This window comes from Lactuca virosa, chromosome 2 (genome assembly GCF_052849685.1).
Source record: "Lactuca virosa cultivar CGN04683 chromosome 2, Lactuca_virosa_CGN04683_v6, whole genome shotgun sequence".
NCBI lineage: Eukaryota > Viridiplantae > Streptophyta > Magnoliopsida > Asterales > Asteraceae > Lactuca > Lactuca virosa.
Window position 1 is genome coordinate 240,719,314 of NC_136427.1, and position 21,719 is coordinate 240,741,032.

The 21,719-nt window shown below is 31.4% G+C and overlaps 3 protein-coding genes across 3 annotated transcripts; 2 read left to right on the plus strand and 1 right to left on the minus strand.

Moving 5' to 3' along the window:
* The first annotated feature begins 1,609 nt into the window (after positions 1 to 1,609).
* On the plus strand, positions 1,610 to 5,559 carry LOC145160605 (uridine/cytidine kinase UKL1, chloroplastic). The gene is made up of 14 exons (XM_079079876.1): positions 1,610 to 1,936; positions 2,036 to 2,127; positions 2,780 to 2,849; positions 2,936 to 3,054; positions 3,176 to 3,272; positions 3,358 to 3,437; positions 3,540 to 3,734; positions 4,067 to 4,150; positions 4,226 to 4,286; positions 4,378 to 4,438; positions 4,544 to 4,637; positions 4,752 to 4,824; positions 4,963 to 5,045; positions 5,128 to 5,559. Exons 1-14 carry the CDS (start codon positions 1,783 to 1,785, stop codon positions 5,272 to 5,274), a joined length of 1,410 nt encoding a protein of 469 aa, XP_078936002.1. The 5' UTR covers positions 1,610 to 1,782; the 3' UTR covers positions 5,275 to 5,559.
* Positions 5,560 to 6,950: 1,391 nt separating this feature from the next.
* LOC145160606 (S-adenosyl-L-methionine-dependent methyltransferases superfamily protein) lies at positions 6,951 to 10,621 on the plus strand. The gene is made up of 14 exons (XM_079079877.1): positions 6,951 to 7,252; positions 7,346 to 7,460; positions 7,692 to 7,803; positions 8,042 to 8,086; positions 8,191 to 8,258; positions 8,347 to 8,401; positions 8,494 to 8,573; positions 8,682 to 8,765; positions 8,857 to 8,970; positions 9,058 to 9,378; positions 9,580 to 9,710; positions 9,782 to 9,935; positions 10,030 to 10,109; positions 10,404 to 10,621. Exons 1-14 carry the CDS (start codon positions 7,020 to 7,022, stop codon positions 10,507 to 10,509), a joined length of 1,698 nt encoding a protein of 565 aa, XP_078936003.1. The 5' UTR covers positions 6,951 to 7,019; the 3' UTR covers positions 10,510 to 10,621.
* A 400-nt stretch (positions 10,622 to 11,021) lies between these two features.
* On the minus strand, positions 11,022 to 12,082 carry GHS1 (Ribosomal protein S21 family protein). Its single transcript, XM_079079878.1, has 2 exons — positions 11,594 to 12,082; positions 11,022 to 11,284 (listed from the first exon to the last, which is right to left on the minus strand). The coding sequence occupies exons 1-2, from the start codon at positions 12,013 to 12,015 to the stop codon at positions 11,176 to 11,178; spliced, it is 531 nt and encodes a 176-aa protein (XP_078936004.1). The 5' UTR covers positions 12,016 to 12,082; the 3' UTR covers positions 11,022 to 11,175.
* Between the last annotated feature and the right edge of the window lie 9,637 nt (positions 12,083 to 21,719).

Consider the following 21,719-nt stretch of genomic DNA (forward strand, 5'->3'; position numbering starts at 1 on the left):
CCAAAACTACTAATTTAGTTTGAAATAAAGACCAAACTTGCAACAATCACCAACTTTGGACTAAATGTGTAATTTTGAAGAAATTTTTGGGACCAAACATTTAATTTACTCTATTTTTTATACATGAATTTATAAAAGGTTCATATTGCTTAATTAACATTTTTCTTTATTTTTTAAATGATAAAGTTTTTATCAACTAACAAGACGTGAAGGCTCTGTTTGGCGTTTTAGTTGAAAAACTAGTTTTTAACTTATTATTTTTACCAAACAACTAAATAGAAATGAAACATTACAAAATAAACATATGAAGAGTTTATACGTAAACAAATAGTGGCCTACCAAGGAAGTCACATCGATACGGGAGGTTCAGTGTTTAAGTCTTTGAGTTTCAGTAAGGATTTGGGAGGTTCAATGTTTAACTCTTTGAGTTTTAGTTAGGATTTGGTAAGAGAGGGTGTTTATGATTTCATTTTAAAACAACTTATTGATTTATTGACTTTTTAAAAATTTAATAAGTTAAAAAATAAGTGTTCAGCAATATGAAAAAGTCTTTTAAAATAATTTCTCATAACTTAAAAAAAAAGATTTCAATAAGTTAGGATTTCTAACGTTTCAAAAAACTCCTTATAACTATTTTTATTGTAAAAATTTAATACCCATTAAAACATATGTAAATTAGGACAAATATTTTTTTAAAAAATAACTTATTAATTTTTTTTTATCATAAAAGCTAGTTTAAACACTTTTTAATTGTTTTTTTCTTACCACCATAAATGAATAAGTCATTTCATCTAAAAATAATTTTGAAGTTCAAAATGAAATGTCAAAAGGAAATATGACCCGTACTTTGATTTCTTAACATATTATTTAAAGAGCAATTTTATCTATATACCGCAAAGTGAGAACCGTAATGGGTGACTAGTAACCCATTTTTTTAATTGTAAACAAATCTTAAGATGGAATTGACATAGATCATCCATAATGTACAACTTGTTTTTTTTACTATAAACATTTTTATCCAAATAATCTTTTATTTAACAACTAATGAATAATATTACTACAACTTATTTTTTATTTTTTGTTTAATAACAACTAATGAATAATATTTTTTTATTATAAACCTTTTTTATTTAATATGTGCTAGACTAATCTTATCTTAATCATTCATATTGTTTAATCAACAACTCATTTATTTGTTTACACTACAACTTGGCGTAAAATAATATTACTTATCCAAATAATTTTTATTCAACTAACAATTAATGAATAAAAAAATCCACGTTGTTAGCATATCTACCATATATTATTTTTGGTTCCTAGACTTTAAAAACGAAAAACAAAGACCTGCTGAATATATTCTGATTTGAATCTTCGATCTTTTACACCATGTTTGTATGTTTTTGAGTTCAACTTAACAAAAAAAAATCGAAATTCGTGTGATTCATTAAAAAAAGGAAAAAGAAATAAAATCATAACTTGGAGGATTTAAAAAAAAAAATTAGTTTCATTTTTTTTTTAAATTTAGAAACATAAAATATAGTAATTTTTTTCCTCTTATCTTCTCTCTTATTTTATTTATTTTCTAAAACTCGAAAACTAAACTTAAAAGAAGTAGGAGTATTTGGTTCGTTCCTAACGGATCCCGGAATATGCCATTTTATTGTTGAAAAAGACTGAACCGGCGAAAAAAAGGAGCTTAAAAGTGACGCAGAAAACCCCATTCCTTTTCTGTATATTTTCCAACGACTCCACTTGTGCTCCAATTCAGATTTCCAGTCTACGATGCCGGAAGAGACGACGTCCATAGATTACGTAATGGAGGCCGCCTCCGGTCCTCATTTCTCCGGCTTACATCTTGATGCCCAATTCCTTTCTTCCCCAAGATCTCTTTCTTCCTCCCTACTTGCCGACTCAATCAAACAGCCTTTCGTCATAGGTATTTGCATCATAAACTGTTTTCTTTAAATCGATCACTCCTGTACGAGTTTAGGTTTTCTGATATGCCACTCAATTGTTTCTGTTGACTTTTTCGTAGGGGTTTCCGGAGGTACTGCTTCCGGTAAGACGACGGTTTGTGACATGATTATTCAACAGCTTCACGATCATCGTGTTGTTCTCGTCAATCAGGTTTGTATGCTATTATATGCCGTTTCCAGTGCAATAGTAAAAACCATTGATAGAGTTTACAAGTAATACTGGCCCCATTATCAAAGGTGTATGATTATAATTAAGGTTCTGTTCGATGCGTAGGGAGGAGGGGTCCGCATTTCTAGCGCTGGCCCTGTCACTTGGTCTTACTGTAACTTTTATGCATTTCAGGCAGGGCCCAATCAACTTGTAATTATAGTCTATACTGTCTATTGTGCAAAAAACTTCATGGTGTGATGCCTAAAAGCTTTAGAAGGTTACAGCATTTATCGTGATATTGATGTTAGGAAAGAGTTCCCCTATCATTACCTGATGTTAGAATAGAGTTCTTGTGTTGTAAAGAACCATCAATCAAGTTGAGTTAGAAGTTTGGCACTCAACTGAGTATTTTTTTACCCCAATTTTCTTAATTTATGTGACATGGTTATTTAATGCATTGATATGACATGGTTGATGTTAGATTTAGCTTATCATTAATTACAGATACATGCTAGATATGAGATTTCTGGTCTCTAGGTACTTTGTAATATATAACACTTGCTTTATTATTCTTCCACTGTTCCAAATGTCAAACTTCTAAATCTGAATTAATAGTATCCTTGAAGTTTCTAATATTCCTTTCCTTGTTTAGGATTCATTTTATCGTGGCTTGACTGCTGAAGAATCTGAACGTGCCCATGAGTATAATTTTGATCACCCTGGTATTGCTCTCATTAATTTAGGGTTGTGTCAGTGTTCAGCTTGCTCATACTTTTAAGTTTTAAATAAAAAAACTCCGTTGTTGTAGATGCTTTTGACACAGAGCAAATGCTAGAGTGTGTTGAAAAGCTCAAACAAGGAAACTCAGTACATCTTCCAATATATGACTTTAAAAACCACCGCAGGTGCTCTGAATCCTTCCGCCAGGTATTCACTTCTGAACATGTTGTCTTCAGTGGCACAATTGAAAATATTGTTGAATTGCTTCATCTGACCATAAAATTAATGCCATGTGATCTTTTAAACTTGTTCTTTGTGTGCTTGTCAGGTGAATGCATCTGATGTAATCATCTTGGAGGGGATACTGGTATTTCATGACCAAAGGGTTCGTGACTTAATGAACATGAAGATATTTGTTGACACAGGTGTTCATTCTTTTACCCATACTTGTTACAATGAATTTTATGGAACTTACATTATTCATTGACAAATGACACATACTTATGCTAGATGCGGATGTGAGGCTTGCACGTAGAATAAGGCGAGACACAGTTGAGAGGGGTAGGGATGTCAATTCTGTCCTTGAGCAGGTAAGCACCACTACTTTTTGACTGATGATTTAGTACTTATTGTCATTAACCATATGAAACTATACAATGAATAAACACCTTATCTTTTTGTCGGTTGTGCAGTATGCTAAGTTTGTAAAACCTGCTTTTGATGATTTTGTTCTTCCATCCAAAAAGTATGCTGATGTCATCATACCACGAGGTGGCGATAATCATGTTGCAATAGACTTGATTGTGCAGCATATACGCACAAAGCTTGGTCAACACGACCTCTGCAAAATATATCCAAACGTATATGTGATTCAGTCAACATTCCAGGTATTCCTTCACCATTTTACCTAAAGTAAGGGCATAATGGTCATTTTACATGGGCGACCCCTCTACCCCTCCCCTATAGCTTTAGTCGTGGGGACCAAAAAGGAAACAGGGACCAAAAAGGAAACAGGATTCCTGTTTGGACCAGCTCCAGAAAAAATTCACTATAGCACAGGGACTAAAAGTGTAATTATGCATATGGAAATATGACCAACCAAAGAGTTGAAATAAAGCCTTACAAAGTAGCTAATATGGATACACAACATTCATCTGGCTACATATGTTTGTATTGTAATATAAGAAGGCATTACATTGATTCAAGATCCGTGTTACAGATTCGAGGAATGCACACACTGATTCGAGATAAAGATATTTCAAAGCATGATTTTGTATTTTACTCAGATCGACTAATCCGACTGGTATTTGAGTCTCTACCCTATTTGAGTTTCTGTAATTTTGAGTTTTTATTACTGATTAAATGATATTGGTGTCAGGTTGTGGAGCATGGCCTTGGTCATTTACCGTTTACTGAGATGCAAGTAGTCACACCAACAGGTGGTTTGTTTTTTTCTCATGAAATTATTTATATTGCTGGAGATTAAAGTGTGTATATTCTCACGAATGCCCATGTTTATATTTGTTGCAGGATCAGTATATAGTGGAGTTGACTTTTGCAAAAAACTGTGTGGTGTCTCTATTGTTCGAAGGTGAGTGATATGATTTATTAGTTTTTTTTTTTTTTTTTTTTTCATGTAGGAAAGGAATGGAATGTTGCATAAGCTTTGAAATTCTATTATTTGTTTGTTTTACAGTGGTGAGAGTATGGAGAATGCATTGCGTGCATGTTGCAAAGGTATAAAAATTGGAAAAATCTTGATCCACCGTGATGGTGACAATGGGAAGCAGGTAAATATATCATTCATTCCTCTAGTATCATATGTGATGTGGCACATTTTCCACAATCATAAATAAATAAATAAATAAATAAATAAAACAAATTATCTTCCATAACACATGCAGCTTATCTATGAAAAGCTTCCAAATGACATTTCTGAAAGACACGTGCTTCTCCTTGATCCAGTTCTTGCTACAGGTTAGTTAGTTTCTCTGTTAAGTCGTTATTTCTGCATGAAGTAAAAAAAAGGAAACACCCAACCCATATATAGTTTGCCAGATTAAGTCGATTAAGCAAAAAAGAAACATGATTTTATTGTTATGGGGAACACTGCAGGTAATTCGGCTAACCAGGCAATTGAACTGCTGATTCAGAAAGGAGTACCAGAATCATACATAATATTCCTCAACCTCATCTCAGTGAGTTTGGAATTGGTTGTGTGGTTTATACAATTATACTTTATATTGTAATGGTGATGTGATGTGGTATTTTATTGTGTAGGCTCCAGAGGGAATCCATTGTGTTTCAAAAAGGTTTCCAGCAGTGAAGATAGTTACATCAGAGATTGATGTTGCTTTGAATGACGAGTATCGTGTCATACCTGGTCTTGGGGAGTTTGGTGACCGTTACTTTGGCACTGATGATTGATTGATTGATTGGGTGTAACCATCTGTCATGAGGTTTCTTTTTTATTTTTTTTCTTTCTCCTGAGCAGCAACCAACCTTAAAGGCCGGGTTTTGCAATGGAAGAAGTTTCATTCTGTACTTGTAAGTGGTACCCTCGTGTGTTTTGGTGGGTGGTCATTGGGTGTATTTGCTTGTAAATAGTAACGCCACAGCCCACAGGGCATGGATTTTACACACGCTTTTTTGGGGGGCCAGACCAGAATTGATCTTTTAGGAAGTTCAAATCAAATATGGACATCTTCATCATTATCATGTTCCTTTGTTTTGTTTTATTGAGTAGAGGACATTATATTATGCGTTGTCTCTGTCCATATTAGTTGTGTTGTGTCTTGTCGTTGGAGCATCCAAGACTAATAATCGTATTTGCTGTTTGGTGTACATGTGTGCATGTTACCCATCAAAAACATTCAACAACATAACTTGGTATTTAAGAAATAATTTTTCTAACATGAATATATAATTTATGACAAGTGAATTGCAATGAGGGATGAAGATGTTTATTTTTGAATAATCTACCGATACATCTTAGTTTTATGTATATTTAAAATAATGTATAATGGTATAAAAAAAAAATTGATAATCTTATTAATTATTGAATTCCTTGGTCATTGCTACTAAACAGAGGAAAAGACAAATTTGCTTCTAATCATTAAACCATTTGCAAAGAAATAAAAAAAAAATAAGAAAATACCAAAATAGCCTATGCAATCGTAGGTGGGCTCTCGTGGGCTCCGCTTTCGCTTAATGGACTGAAATTGTGTTACAAGTATAAAAACAAATATTTAGATTTTTGTTATTTTTGCATGACACAAAGTTGTAGATGACATCAATTTTGTCAGCACAATCTCATATAAGATTTTTGAAATGGAATTTGATTTTATCATGCAAAAATGGTAAAAATAAAGAAAAAAAGAAATTATACTTTTGAGGAAACTATAAATCATAGCCCACGAAGGCCCATCTCCGGTTTCATTGACCGTTTTGGTCATTCCTTAATATTTTAGTTATTTATTGACAAGTGGTTTAAATAAATACGCTAAATATGTGTTTGATAAAAGTAGCTGGTAGTTGGTGGCTGGTAAAAACTAAATATGAAATATAACAAATAAAAAAAAGGCAATTTTAAAAATTGATTAAAAACTCAAAAACGTTTTTTTTCCTTAAACACTACATGAAAGTAACTTTTCGATTTAAAACATTTTATATAAACTAAAAGCTAAAAATTCATACTTCCAAACGAAAAAAATTGTTTAAACTAAACATTTATGCCTAGTTCCTGAGTTTTAACAAAGAAAAGAAAAAAAAAAAGTAAAAACAGAAAAGAAGAGAAAAAAAATGGAAACAATTGTTTCTGTATTCTTTAGTTTGAAAAAGTGAAAAGAATATATATCTCTAAATCCTTCTAAATGGAAAGAAAAATGATCACATTTCATTTCCTTCTATTTTCTTTATTTAATGAATTTCAAAAACATCACTGTCTTTTACTTTTTTTTTTTTTTTTTTTTTTTTTTTTTTTTTTCACTCATTTTCTTTTTAAAATTAAACAAAAAAAAACGCCCTTATTTGTCTTTTTACAGTAAAAATTACAGCCATGCCATATTACGTTTTTGCCCCAACGGATGGAGAAGATACTTTTGAGTTGTGTCTGATGCATTTATCCATTCGCGCGCTACCAGTACGCACTTTACGGCCACCGCGGACCAAATATGTCCGTCTTCTTCCTCTCTGCTCCACCTTCGATATCCGCTTCCCTCATAACATCCCGCTCTACCACAACCGTCACCTCCTCTTCCTCTGTTCAAATCCTCCCGCTACCACTCTCGCAGCCACCTCCATCGACATTATCTGGTCGATTATCTTCAAATTCTTTGCTTTCAAACCCCCAAACCACTCCAATCTCATCGTCAGGATGTTCTCTTAACTGTCCTCACTTCGACTCGTACGTCACTCAACCAGTAGTGTTTATAACATTTTGTCACTTCTATTCGTACGTCACTCCAATCTCATCTTCAATTATGGTTTCATTTTACAGGTGTTCAGGCTGTACTCACGAGGATAATCTCCATCGTCCTGTTATTTTAGAAGAAGCTACTACCTTCTTCAAGAAACTTGGTGTCTCCGATTTCACTTTTGATACTTGTAGGCTGGTACACTCCTATAAGCCTGAGTAGAATTAATGTGAAGTAATTTAGAGTTCAAAATGGAAATGTGCCTCTTTCATTCCTGGGAACAGAAAGTATATTGGAAACAAAGCTCATGAGTTCACAATTGAATATATATACATATATAGTTTTGTTTTAGCCTCTCCATCATCATGGAATTTACTTCTAAATTAATGGATATGTGTGTCTATAAAGTAAACATGCTTTCAATTGCAGTGGGGATGGAGGTGTCGTGCTAAACTTGCCATACGGGGTTCATGGTCTGATCCTCTGATTGGTCTCTATCAAGAGGGCACACACAACGTAGTGGATATTCCTGACTGCAAAGGTCTGAACTTGTGTCAATGTATCACAACCTTTTGTAGTATTATGTTAACATTAATGACAAGATAAAAGTGATCAATTCAACTATATTTTGTATATTTCACATGTTTCTGTATCTTTGTTAGTTCCTTTTATACTTATGGTGGTTATCACTAGCTCAAGCTTTAAAAAAAATGTCCTAAGGTTACCATTTGAATTCATTTTGATCTAATTGTGCAGTTTTTCACCTTTTGTCTGTGCAGCCCATCATCCAAGCATAAATGCTGCTGTGGAGCTTCTGAGAAAAGGTTTGTTTTTATGTTCTGAACTCAAATTATGTTCTGGAATGTGTATAAATCTTAGTAGACAAAAGTTGAAAAATCTATCTTTGGTCTTCTGACTTTTTGTTCAGGTATAAAGATTCTGAACATTGATCCTTATGATGAAGATGAACGAACTGGTTATTTGAGATATGTTCAGGTGCAACATGTTTTCAATCTAAATGAAGCTTATTTATTAGTAGTGAGTAAGTGGTATGTCTATATGCTAATTTAATAGTTATCTGTAGATGGCTGTCACTACATACAACACATCTCTCCCTGCTTCTGAGAGATATAGAAGTGGTTAGTTCTTCATTGGGTATTTACATCACATGTTGGACTATTTAAAAATATATTGGAGATCAAAATTGAAATATTTGTTTGTAAATTTACAGGTAGAGTACAAGTTTCTATTGTTTGGAACTCACGTAGTGAAACTTCACCAAGTTTTGAAAAGTTGAATGACTTAGCTACTGTAACAGTTTTTAACCTCTCTCCTTTACATCTTTTAAAACTTAAAGTCTCCATGAAAATAAGCTTAAAGTTTTTTTTTGATATACTTTGTTTGTGGTTTGTCTTGTAGTTCATGTGGAGAAATGGGGGGCCAAACAGCAAAGTTCATTTAATTCATTCTGTTTGGGCAAACTTCCAAACATCCACCAACAATGTGAGTGGTGTTCTTTTGTTTTTCAAGTAATACTTTTGTGAAATAGTTGCTTTACAAAATTCAAATTACTATTTTTTTTTCTGAGATGCAGGTAATTTTTGGAAATAGGTGGAGGCATCTATTAGGAGAAAGAGATTTCTGGGAGCATGTTGGAGGAATTGATGTCTATTTGGCTCCATCAAGCTTTGGCCAAGCAAATACAAGGGTAAAACCGTAAAAACAGAGTGGTTATCTTACTATCCTTATCTTCTGTTTCTTGTAAATGTGATTGTTTTGTTTTTTTTTTTTTCAGGCTTTTGATTCTTTGCTTCAAAAACTACATAAATATGTCCCTCTTGGTGCATCTGTTACTGACCTATATGCTGGAGCTGGAGTCATTGGATTGTCACTGGCTTCTGCAAGAAAATGCAGGAAAGAAGTGTTCATATGTTGCTCTGATTGTTTTGAAGTTTCATTCATTTCATCAACTAAAATTTTCAATCTTAACATTTTCAGATCAGTTAGATGTGTGGAGATCAATAAGGAATCCAAGCTGGCTTTTGAGAAGACAATCGACCGATTACCAAGCTCCATTGACAGCAGCATTAGCTGGCATCTTGCTGACACTTCAGTTGTTAGTCTCCAACTCTTCTTCTCCGTATTCTTATTATTTGTTTACTTTATGGGAAAAAGACCAATTTGCCCTCTTAATCTAACGCCATGTGAAAAGGGACCAAAGCTGTAGGAAACAACAAAAGAAATACCAAAATTGCAAAAAAACAGCAATACTCAGGGGTGGCATTTTTGTAATTTGGTCATGTACAATATCTCTCAGGAACCACTTTCTTGGCTTGTGGGATCAGAAGTTCTTGTGGTTGACCCTCCTAGAAAGGGACTTGACCCATCTTTGATTAGTGCTTTACAGGCGATTAGATCAGCAGAACGTAAAGCCATGACACTTGAAAGGTAGAAATAGTCAAGAAGTTAGTTGTTGACTTTTTTGATAAGTAAAGTTACAATATGGATTGTTTTTCTAGTCCAACATTCAAGGCAAAAGATGAAAAAAGACCTTGGATTTTAAGAGCAAGAGAAGATTCAATTGAAATTCCAAGTAGAACCACACAAGAAGAAAGTCGGTCTTTACCTCAAACTCTTATATACATAAGCTGTGGTTGGGAAAGCTTCAAAGATGTACTTCTAGATCTCATTTTTTCAAAATTGTTACTTGAATATTATTTTTGAGTTTATTTATCAATTTAATTTCATTGCATTAATTGGATTACAGAATTGCATGGCGTTATTGTCAAGTAAGGCCTGGCATTTGAGTAAAGCCCATGGTTTCAATTTCTTCCCCGGTACCCAGAGGTATGTCTTTTTTTATTATAGCATATTGAAAATTGTTTTGTATTTGAATGATATTGCTATGTCATATTTGGGTAGCTTTTTTTTTTTTCAAAGTACAATTCTATAATAGGAAGAAATGAAAGTAGGTTGCTGCTCCTTGCACTTAATCCTTATAACCATGGTTAATAATATGTATATTTGTAGTTTATGTGGTCTAGTTATAATGTGTAATGGATATATACTTGTAAATTTTCTGATGTTGGATTATATTTTGCTGAGTGTTGATGTACCTGTGCAAAAAATTGGTGTATGCAGCATTGAAATTTTGGCTGTATTTAAACGAGGAGCTGGAGCAAGTGTGAAGAAAAAGAAATCTGGGAAGAAGAAGAAGAAGAAAAATAAACCCTCCGTTTCCTTGTAAACATTAATTCATTTCATTATCATTAGATATAAACTTATTATGTATGTGTATGACCGACTAAACAATGCATTTTTTTTTTCTAATGTTTTATAAAAGAATCAGTTAAGTCAAAAAGAAATATCATCTTAGACATGGTTATAGTTTTTGTTTTTTGTTTTTTTCTATTTCAACAGAAAGTTAACCATCTTTAACTTTACTTGTTAATTAGCCCATACAGTCTAAAGACCTTGTGAAGGAGGTAGTTATAACTTATAAGGGCTTCCCAAAACTCCACCAACTATCCCAATTATTACAAAAAGGATGAGATCAACATCTAAGAAAAGTTTGGCAATACACATACAAGATTGAAACAAATTGAACTCACTTAACCATTTTTACCCTGAAGGCCTGAAACAGATAACAACCACGGTTTATCATCCCTCATTCTAAAGTAGGAATGATATCATTCTACCAACATCATACCTTTAATACAACAAATCAAATTTGTTGTTTAACAAGATATACAACATGTATAAAACAAATATGATTAGTCTCTTGTAACATTTAACAAAACATGTGTTTAGCATTTTCTCATACACGCTAAATCAAAAATAACACGATCCATGAACATCAATTTCTACACAAATACTGCCGTACAAGTTACATACATAACATTATAGGAGCAACTTAATTTAGAGGGCTATCACTAGGCATGTCCCAGTTATCATCGTCATCTTCCCTCTTCTTGTTCACACTTTCCACCTTATCATCGTTTGGGTTTCTAAAAGGCGTGCGTCTGTTTTATTCACCAAAACAAAAACTTGTGTTAGCCATCAATGATAATGATGGAGATGAACTCATTTCAGTTTTTACTCTAAAGATAAACAAATACTGCCTTGTTTTGGAGATTTTGCCCTAAAAATATTTTCAAATCTTATCAATACAGGAATGCAATTGAAATTGAATCCCATGTGATGCTAAATCGCACCAAAATGCATATGGGTTTAGTAGTTGCTCTAGCTATTCTAAACTAATGGTAGTAATTCATCGAATTCGCAGAGTGATTGATGTTAAATAAACGGATTCATATCGAAATTGGAATTACCTGCGCCGATTGCGCTTTGCAGCCTCGCGAGTCTTGCGTTTTTTCTCTTCTTGTTTGTTCTCGAAGTACCTGCGACGCTTACATTCCTGGATGACGCCAGCCTTCATAACCTCTCTACGGAATCGTCCTAGTAGCTTCTCCTCCGGCTCGTTGTCCTCCACGATGACCTGAACGTTATATGCCGAATTGAAGTACAGAGTGTTGGCGTATGCCAGAGATGGACAAACCACAGACATCAAATCATTGGAGCAAGAAGAAGATGATGATGAAGAAGAAGCAACCAATGGGGCAAACGCATCTTTGTGCTTCGATGAGGAATCGTTGGAGAGAGAGAGGTGCGACGGTGGAGCTTTGGACGGTTGTGTTGGAGCTTTTAATGGTGTGAAAATAGATAGGAAATTCGCTAAAGCTGAAGAAGCCATTGATGCAAAAATCGAGCTCACAGATGAGACGAGTGACCCCTCTTATCTCTCTGTCTCAACAGCAGGATGATAAGCCCAACCCCGAATCGGAATGGATAAAGTGAGTTGACTCGGTTGTTCACATTAACATATGGGCTTTGTGTTTAACCCATTTGGTATGTACAAGCCTAAACCAAAATTTTATTAAAACCGGATAAAAACGCTGGTCATATTTATAAACTTTATTTTTATTTAGTTTCCATTTTATAAACTTTATTTTTAAAACCCAAAATTTAAGAAATAAGTTTATAACTAAACAAAGGACATAGTTACAAAAGAATGTATCTCTTTTAATTCAGTTTGCTTCATTTAATAGCTACATTTTTTTAAATGGGTGTATAAGTTTATGTGGTACCATAAACACATTTGAAGAAAGGATAATGTTTGCATTAGTTTATACGTCATGAAAACACAATAAACATATATATAATTTTTAAGAGAAGCTATTGTGTACAATCCAATTGAGTGCTTATTAGCATTACTAAATCATAATGAACTAATAAGCGAAAATGTATTAGTTGTATCAAACGGAAATAAGAAGCTATTTTATGCAATCAAAACATTCAAACTCACTTGTTAGCGGTATAAATCATAATAAGCAATACACTTTTAAATAAGCAATCTCAAACACTCTCTTAAATGATACTGTATAACATAAATTTGGCAATATGCAATAATTAACCTCCAAAAGACTTATTAGTTTACGGCATCACATTTCCATTAAAATTTATTTAACAAAACCTATTTTTACAAACTCATTCCACCACCTCATTATTTCTAAGTATACATTTTATTTTCGAAAAAATAACATTAACTGACACTTTTTTTGGAATGTAAAACCAATTTATTTTTCTAAATCAATAATTGATTTAATTCTTCTTCATTCGTAGTTAATTAGTGTCACAATACAATGAGTAAGAAGGCAAACAGACAACAAACTACGTCGTTAAACATTTTTATATGATAAAGTCAATTTTTTAAAGACTACATCCATAGATCTAGGGGACATAACATTGTTATGCATGGTATGTTGTATTCTATTAAAAAGTTTCACCGCAACCAACATGAGGAATCCAAACGTATCAAACGCAAATGGTATGAATACTTGTTGATTTTCCATCCACGATTTCTCATGTTTTTGTGACTTTGCATGTAATAGCTTTTAAAACCGTCTGTCTCACCTTGAAACCCCCAACCCTCAAGCCTACGAGAGGAGATACCCTTGTAAGGTCCACACAAGCATGTTTCCCTCCAACCCATCAAAAAACCAAAATGTCAACCGATCTAAGGGTTGACCTTCCTTCTGTCGAGTCAATCAAGAAATTCACAGGTATCTCTTTCTTAGCGGAAACCCCGACACACTTAAATATGTCCAACAAAACATATTATACCATATTGTGTCGGTACTTGAACCCCAATAATTCTTTACAATGAACCACATGTTCACCAAAAGAGTCCAAACATGCCTTACGACACACCTAGTATATCTCGTCAACCGGAAATATTGGAATCATGAGCCGATATTTAAGGATAGTGCAATACTCCACAAAAGACATATGTTGACCAAACATATTTATAAGGATAGTTAGAAGAAAATCTTGAGCATATGGTTCTTGTAAACACTCAAAAACTGTTTTTTGTCGAACCGTCATATCAAAATGCACTAACATTGATAATTGAATATATATTATATGACAACAATGTTTTTAATTTGTGATACTTTTGTCATTATTAAAATTTTGATAAATACTATTTAATGAAATAAATTTCTATTTTTATTTTTTATTTTGATTTAAGTGTATTAACTATTAAGTTTCCAATAAATAATAAATATTTCATATATATAATGAAATGTAATTAAATTTAGGGCGAAAATGTATAAAATTTCCAAGAAAAGCGAAAAAATTAATATTTATTAAGTGGTTTGGATAACATTAAAGTTTATTTAAATGATAATAAAGTTTGTAAAAAACTACAATTTGAGATGCTTGTCACCATAAGTTTTACTTTTGCCGTATAGTCATATTTTAAAACAAATGTTAGAAAATATAATATTATAAGTTAGTTGGGTTGATGCACCGGGTTTTATATCCATATACGTGAGGTTGAGAATTTGATTCTCTTAAACTACCTTTTGTGGAGTCACATGTGGAGAATTTTTTCCTGGAAATCCCTTTGGGGGCTTGGTTTGCCCTGTAAAGGAGCTCGAACTCAAGGTGTTCGCTGAAATATTACGAGTGGGTTTCCACTTAATTCGTTTGCCGTATCCAAAAAAAATGTAAATTGAACCCGAATGATACAATTCAAAACATGAAAAACCATAATCGAACGATACGGCCCAAATATAACTTGTTTGTCGTGAAAATGTTGACTAAAGCACATATAACTTGTCTGTCGTGAAAATGTTGACTAAGGCACACGTAAAACACATTTTCAAACACGAATGTGGAAAGGTTCTAGCCATGAGGCAAAACGGTTGTTGTGCTGATCTAGGTTGTGTTTGGCGCCACAGCTAACTAATAAGCTAGCTTATTTTTCGAGTTTTTTTATATTGTTGTGTTTGGCAAGCCAAAAAGTAGCTTATAAGCTAACTTTTTAAAAAGCTACTTAGACTAGCTTTTTAGGAGCTTTTTTAAAATTTTCCAAATATACCTCTTAATTAATTATAGAAATAAATACTCTTAAATGTCATTTTATGTAATTTTATATATTTCAACTAGTTTTACCAAACGTTATTTTTTATCAGTTAGCTTTTCAGTTATCAGCTAGCTTTTTATTTAACAACTAGTTTTTCAGCTATCAGCTGACAGTTAGCTTTTCAGCTAGTATGTCAAACATAGCCCTAGGAGAAAGGGAATGATGTTTTTTATGTTGCTGACCTCAAGGCAAGGTGGAAAGAAGCCTTGTTGGCGTCTGCGTTTTCGTTGAGTGGTACATCGTGGTGATCGACTGTGGGAAGAGAGGATGATCGGAGGCAGACAACGAAGAAGGGGGAGGAGCAGGTTAAGATGATAATGTCAGCCGATATTAGGACTCTATACCATTAAGATTGTTATAACCATTTTCCTTTTCCATTCCACATGCCAAAATATAAATATAATGAATCTTTATAAACAAGAGATGTACGATTGTACACCAATATAAATACAAAATATAATCACTAATAATCTTATCCAAGATAATGTTGACCTTTGTAGTATAAGTCACTGGTTTAATTGAAAAAATCATATCTAAAAAAGATTGTGAAACCATAGAAAAATTGTTGTAGAAATACTTTATACATGCATGTTCGCGACACATAGGTTGAAGCATAAGTCAAGTGTCTTGGTCTTTGTGCTGTTTACTCAATTAGCGTATAACAGATATTTAACTGCATTTGATTGAAAATCAAAAAGATTCTTTTAGTTATAAAGTAAACTACTTTCTTTTTCCAAATACATTAACAAAAACAAATGGTACCTCATACATTAATTATGGTTGATTAATTCTTTATAAATTGGTAATACATCGCATGAGCATAAAATAGACGATAACTCAATAAAATCCAAATATATTGATTAAAACTTTTTTAATTTAAGTTGTAATGGGCTACTTATATTAGATAGGACTATTAAAATATAAAGTATGGCTATAAAAATACATATATTTTAGTTGTCTAAAATACTAAGGCTAAGGAGGTGACGCCACAAAAGTTGCACTCCTTTCACTGCCACGTAGGCGTCACCTCACCCTTTATCACGTTTTGTTTGTTGAAAAAAACGCAACGAACTTACGCTTTTGTTCAATTCTCATTAGAGGCAACCAAATTCATTAGGTATACAACTAGTTGGCAAATGACATTGTATTTAATGACATGGAATAAACAGATTAGAAATGCCCTTTATATATCGATTTAGGGTTTGGAGAAGAGAAAAACGAACGGGGTCTGTGTTCGATCTCTTGTAATAGCTACTTCTTCTTCTTCCTCTCAATCGTTGATGTCCAACTCAAGATCTACAAAGAAGATATTTGATGATGCGAACTCTTGTGGATGTAGATGCTCTTCTCGGATTTGGACATCTAGAATGGAGGATCATCCAGAGATAATGTTTAGGGCTTGTTCGAACAAAAGGGTAAGTGTAATTGAAAGTTTTATCATGTCCATTTTAATAAGTTTTTGTTTTTGAAAGAAACCAAACAAATAGATAGAATATGGACATGATAAAGCTTTCAATTACACTTACCCATCTGTTCGAACAAGCCTTGAACTTTTTTCTCTGGATGATCCTCCGTTCTAGATGTCCAAATCCAAGATGGGCGTCCACATCCACAAGGGTTTTCATCATCACATATCTTCTTTGTAGATCACGAGTTGGACATCAACACTTGAGAGAAAGAATAAGAAATAGCTATTACAAGAGATCGAACATAGATGTCGTTCGTTTTTCTCTTCTCCAAGCTATAAATCGATATATAAAGCGCAATTCTAATCTGTTTATTCCATGTCATTAAATATAATATAATGTCATTTGCCAACTAGTTGTATACCTAATGAATCTGGTTGCCTCTAATGAGAATTGAACAAAAGCGTAAGTTCGTTGGGTTTTTTTCAACAAACAAAACATGATTGGGGTTTTTTGAACGGTTTTGAAACTTCGTTTGTCTTACAAGTCATTTTCCGATATTTAATTACACGTCATAAGTCATGTCATTCGTTGACTTTCATTAGTCGGTTGACCCTAAATAAGAAGTGAACGAAAGTGTAAGCTAGTTGGATTTTTTTAGACAAAATATTAAGTCCGTTGGGTTTTTTCTTGAACAGACAAAACATTATTGAGTTTTTTGAACGGTTTGAAAACTTCGTTGGACTTATAAGTCATTTTTCCAACTTCCATTCTGGCAGCGAAAATGGATCTAATAAGAAATAACTAAAAGCTTTTTATTGTTTGTTGTTTTAGGCATCACGTTAACGAATTAAGTTTGAACAAGTGGCATATGAATAAGCTTTGGTTTAGACCATAATGACACTTTTAAGTAGTTTAAGGAGAGCTTTTGAGGCACTACCTCCTTATTGGAGATGAACACGATTTCTTAAACTAATCATGCATCAAAAGACTCAAATACCTACAAACTTTATGCTTTTTCATTTGTATATATTTATATCATAGGAAATCACGAAAAAACACCTTGATACAAGTACTAGTACATATATCAATAGTACAATGTGAAGGTGGTCATAAAACTCTTTAAATATTTCTGAATCCAAGGATTTAGTCTCAGATTACTAGAGGTATCTGATTTTTTGTGGATAAGAAATTAATTGGTAGTGGTTTGTAATATATATCGAATAACTTGAATTTTGTAATAACTCAGATATTCAGATTAACTAACTTGAGACACTTAGGTGCTGTTTGTTTTTTCTGATGCAAAATGTCTGCAGTCTGCGGACCACATCTGTAGACCTCTGTAGTAGAAGAGGTGGACCAAACGTCTGCAGTCTGAAAAAAGAAGACTGTTTGTTTTTTTAACATCTGCGAGCTACTAAAATAAACTGAAATCTAAATAAACTGATTTTTTTAAATTTCAAAGTGATTTTTTAATATTTTTATGAATTTGTTATAAATAATTAACGAATCTAGATCAACTTTTATGTATTATTGTATAAAAAATAAAAATAAAAATTGTATAAATTAACGTATATATTTGATAAAAACCAACAACTTTGGTTGCAAAGTTATAACTAAACATTATAATTAGTGATCAAAGAATTTTATACATAAATGGATGGAAATAAACTTTAATTTTTTCAATTAAATCCACTAAAAACATACCATAAATATTTTCTCGAGAAATTGACGATACTGTATTAAATAATGTTTTACAAAATTTGGCAAAAAAAAATAAGAATATATTATGATTTTTTTTTCATATTTATATAAACAACTTCAACGACTATTATTGTAATAAATCTTTATTTATAAATTTTTCAAAAATATCATGTTTGTATCGTCGAACGTTTTTTTTTTAGTTTTGTATTTTTTTTTTCAAATTGTTTATCATTAATAAAGTTGGAAAAAATATAAATTAAAAAAAACATAAAAAAACTAAAGATATATATGTTTTTTTAGGCTAGAAGATGTCTGAAGATGTTAGAAGACTCTGGTCCACATCTGCGCCAAGAAGAGGGCGCGCAGACATTTTTAGGTCTGCAGTCTTCAAAAAAACAAACGGTCTGCGAAGGCTAATGTCTGCGCGTGGTCTGCGCGGGGCAGACAGAAAAGGTCACGCAGATCTGCAGACAAAAAACAAACACTACCTTAATAGATACATTTTTAGCGATGCTTTTTATATTCGCTTACTATAAAGTGAATAAGTTGGTTCAAGTTTTTTGGCTTATGATCTTCGAAAGGGTAGTCTTATGGACACTCTATTCTACACCTACTATAATATATTTGGTATTGTTTTCCGAAAAAGTTTTTTTCTCTCTACTAAGGGGGTGTTTGAGATTACTTTTAAGTGTTCAAAAGTCTTTTTTGTAAAAGTCATTTTTTATTTTAACTTTTGAAAGGTAAAAGCCAAAAGTTGGTTTTAAAAAGTATTGTCCTAGTTTTTTTGACTTGTAAATCTAATTTACCATTTAAATGGCTAAAAGTCACAAAAAGATAGAATTTCCTAACTTTTGAAAACTCATAATTTTGTTCTGGGCAAAAAGTTATTTTCAAAAGAACTTTTTTATTTGCCAAAAATCTTTTTGCATTTTTTGACTTTTTGAAAAAGTCAAAAATCAATTAAAAAGCAATCCCAAACACCCTCTAACCTTATTACTTCATCATTACACTTTACAATCATTATACTATCTTTATTAATTTTATTATTTTATCATTACAAATTATTAAATTTTTTTCAAACTTTATTATTAATTTGTTATATTCAATTAAATTTTTACTTATTTTCTAAATTTTCTCTTAAATATTTTTACAAGATAAATGATTATAAATAACAAAATTTAGAAAAAAAAAAAAACAATTAAAAGTAAATATGTCTTGAAAAATGTTTGTTTTTTTTAAACTAAACTAAACTAAAAGTAATTTTTTTTAATGACAAAGGATGCAAAGGATTCATAGAAAACATCACCACAATATTAAATAAAAAACATATCGTTTGTCATTTTATGTATTTTTAAAAAATGGTTGTATTTTTAGAAGCCCAAAATTGTAATGTTAATAAATACATATATTAATAAAAAATTTATAAAAACAAATTTATGAGACATATTTGCAAAAAAGTAAAAATAAAATAAAATAAAATCCGAATATATTGTTTCAAAAAGAAAATATTAATATTTTATACTAAAGTTATTATTAAATAAATTATTCATATTGCATTAATCATATAAATTTTTTCTATTCTTTTACATAAACAATAATTATATTTCTATTATATAATATAAATCTTTATTCTTATTAAAAAATGTATTCCACATATCGTTTTAATCTAATAAAAAAATTATATTTTTATTGCAAATATAATATTTTATAACAAAATATATATGAAAACAAAATAAAATAGTAACATACGAGTTTAATCATTATTGCTGAAATAATGCGAAAAAAAATCTAGGAATGTTTATATATATATATATATATATATATATATATATATATATATATATATATATATATATATATATATATATATATATATATATATATATGGATTATTTGGAAAACAAAAAAACTCTAAAAATCATAAAAATGCATAAAAAAATACTTAGAGATCACATAATTTTTTTTTTGAAAAAAATCGCAGCTTTATATACAAATTCGCTGAAAAAAATTTTGAAAAAAAAAATTTATAAAAAAAATGATTTTTTATTTTTTTTTTCAGCTAATTTTAAGAAAAAGCTGCAATTTTTTATAAAAAAAAATTCAAAAAAGAGTTTTGTGATATCTAAGTATTTTTTTTATGCATTTTTATGATTTTTAGGGTTTTTTTAGGGTTTTTTGTTTTCCATAGAACCTAAACCTATATATATATATATATATATATATATATATATATATATATATATATATATATATATATATATAACAAAAAAGATGCATACAGTAAATAAATAAAATAGATAATATTTACTGGGAAGATGCCACAATTTGACTCACTGGCAACTAATTACAAAAGCCTAAAAAGAGAATAATAAAAAGTAATTAATATAGGTCAAAATAGAGTGAAGTTTTATAGAATGGAGTGTAGAAATAAAAAAAACCTCTTTGAAATGTGCAATGCAATTGACTTTTGTAAGTATTTTTTAACGGTTGGCAACTCTAAATTTGAAGCATGTAAAATTCAAATCGAAGTCAACTTCATTTTAAAGTGTTTAACTCTCAAATGATATACTACTTTGATGCTACTATTGATATTTTTAGATGATGAGTATGTGGTGGTTGTCGAGGCCAACACAATTAATAACCCTAAATCTTTTACACTAAAATTGTGTATAGTGGTAAAGAGATCGTATCCACGGAGATTGGTTCAATTTTATAACTCTATGATAATCTTGTTGTACAAATACTTGTAAAACTAAAATAAAATAAAATTGGGGGATTTTGATCTTTTGATATGTTTAAAAGAAAACTAGAATTACACTAAGATTTAAAAACACAATTCAACAAAAGCAAAGTTTGATATAAAATCAATAAGATAAAGATGGTTGACTTTGGACTTTCATTACTTGAACATTTGGTTAAATAATCATGAGAATACCAAGGTGCAATACTTGTGTTTAGAATTTAACTTAGCTATAGCAATTTATAAGCATAACTTGCCTCAACTCTTCTTTTGTATTAAAATGACTAGAGAAGCTCATAGCACATTTCCTAAATCAAAGTCACAAAACTAATGAAGCATGTAATTTTGTGAAAATCAATTAGCATTAGGTTTTAAGAGTCACCAAATCCAAAGAGTAATCTATTGCTTTCATTACCACTATAGAGAAAATATTTTCTTAGTCTAAATGAAATGAAAACAAACATTTAAACTAATTGTTGCTTGTTAAATTGAAGACCCATTACTTAGCCAAGAATTTAACCAACAAAAATAACATTCATATGTCAATATTCATGACTAGAGATATATAAACATGAAGGAAGTTTTCATAGAAAATATAATCATAGATATTCAACACAAGTTCATGGAGTTCTTCAAAATAACCAAAACATTCAAGCAATTACATCCAAGTCAACCAAATGGTAAATCTGGCCTAGCATGACTAAGATTAAAGAAAAACAAGAGAGATTAGAGATACCAAACATTGTTCAAGATGAAAGATGAAAGAAATCCACAAATCTTCAAATCTTCTTAGAGAGTAAAATGTGTTGTTCCTCCATGTGTTTTTTTTTCTTCTTGCTTCAAAACTCCAGTAAAAGTGGTCAAAAATCGGATCCAAAAGTCCCCCAAAAGCATTCCACCAACCTTCCCAAAATAGAGTCAAAAAGTCAAAAATTCGGATTCTTCACAGTGCGATCCACGCGGACCATTTGTAAATCAACGCGGACCGCGTGGATTCTGGGCCATTTGGCCCATTTGATTGGCCTTCTAGTTTTTGCTCGTTTATTTCTTGGTCCAGCCCACATGTAAAGGTTCTTGATAGCCCAATTGTGTCTTCTTGACTCTCCCAAGATGGGTCA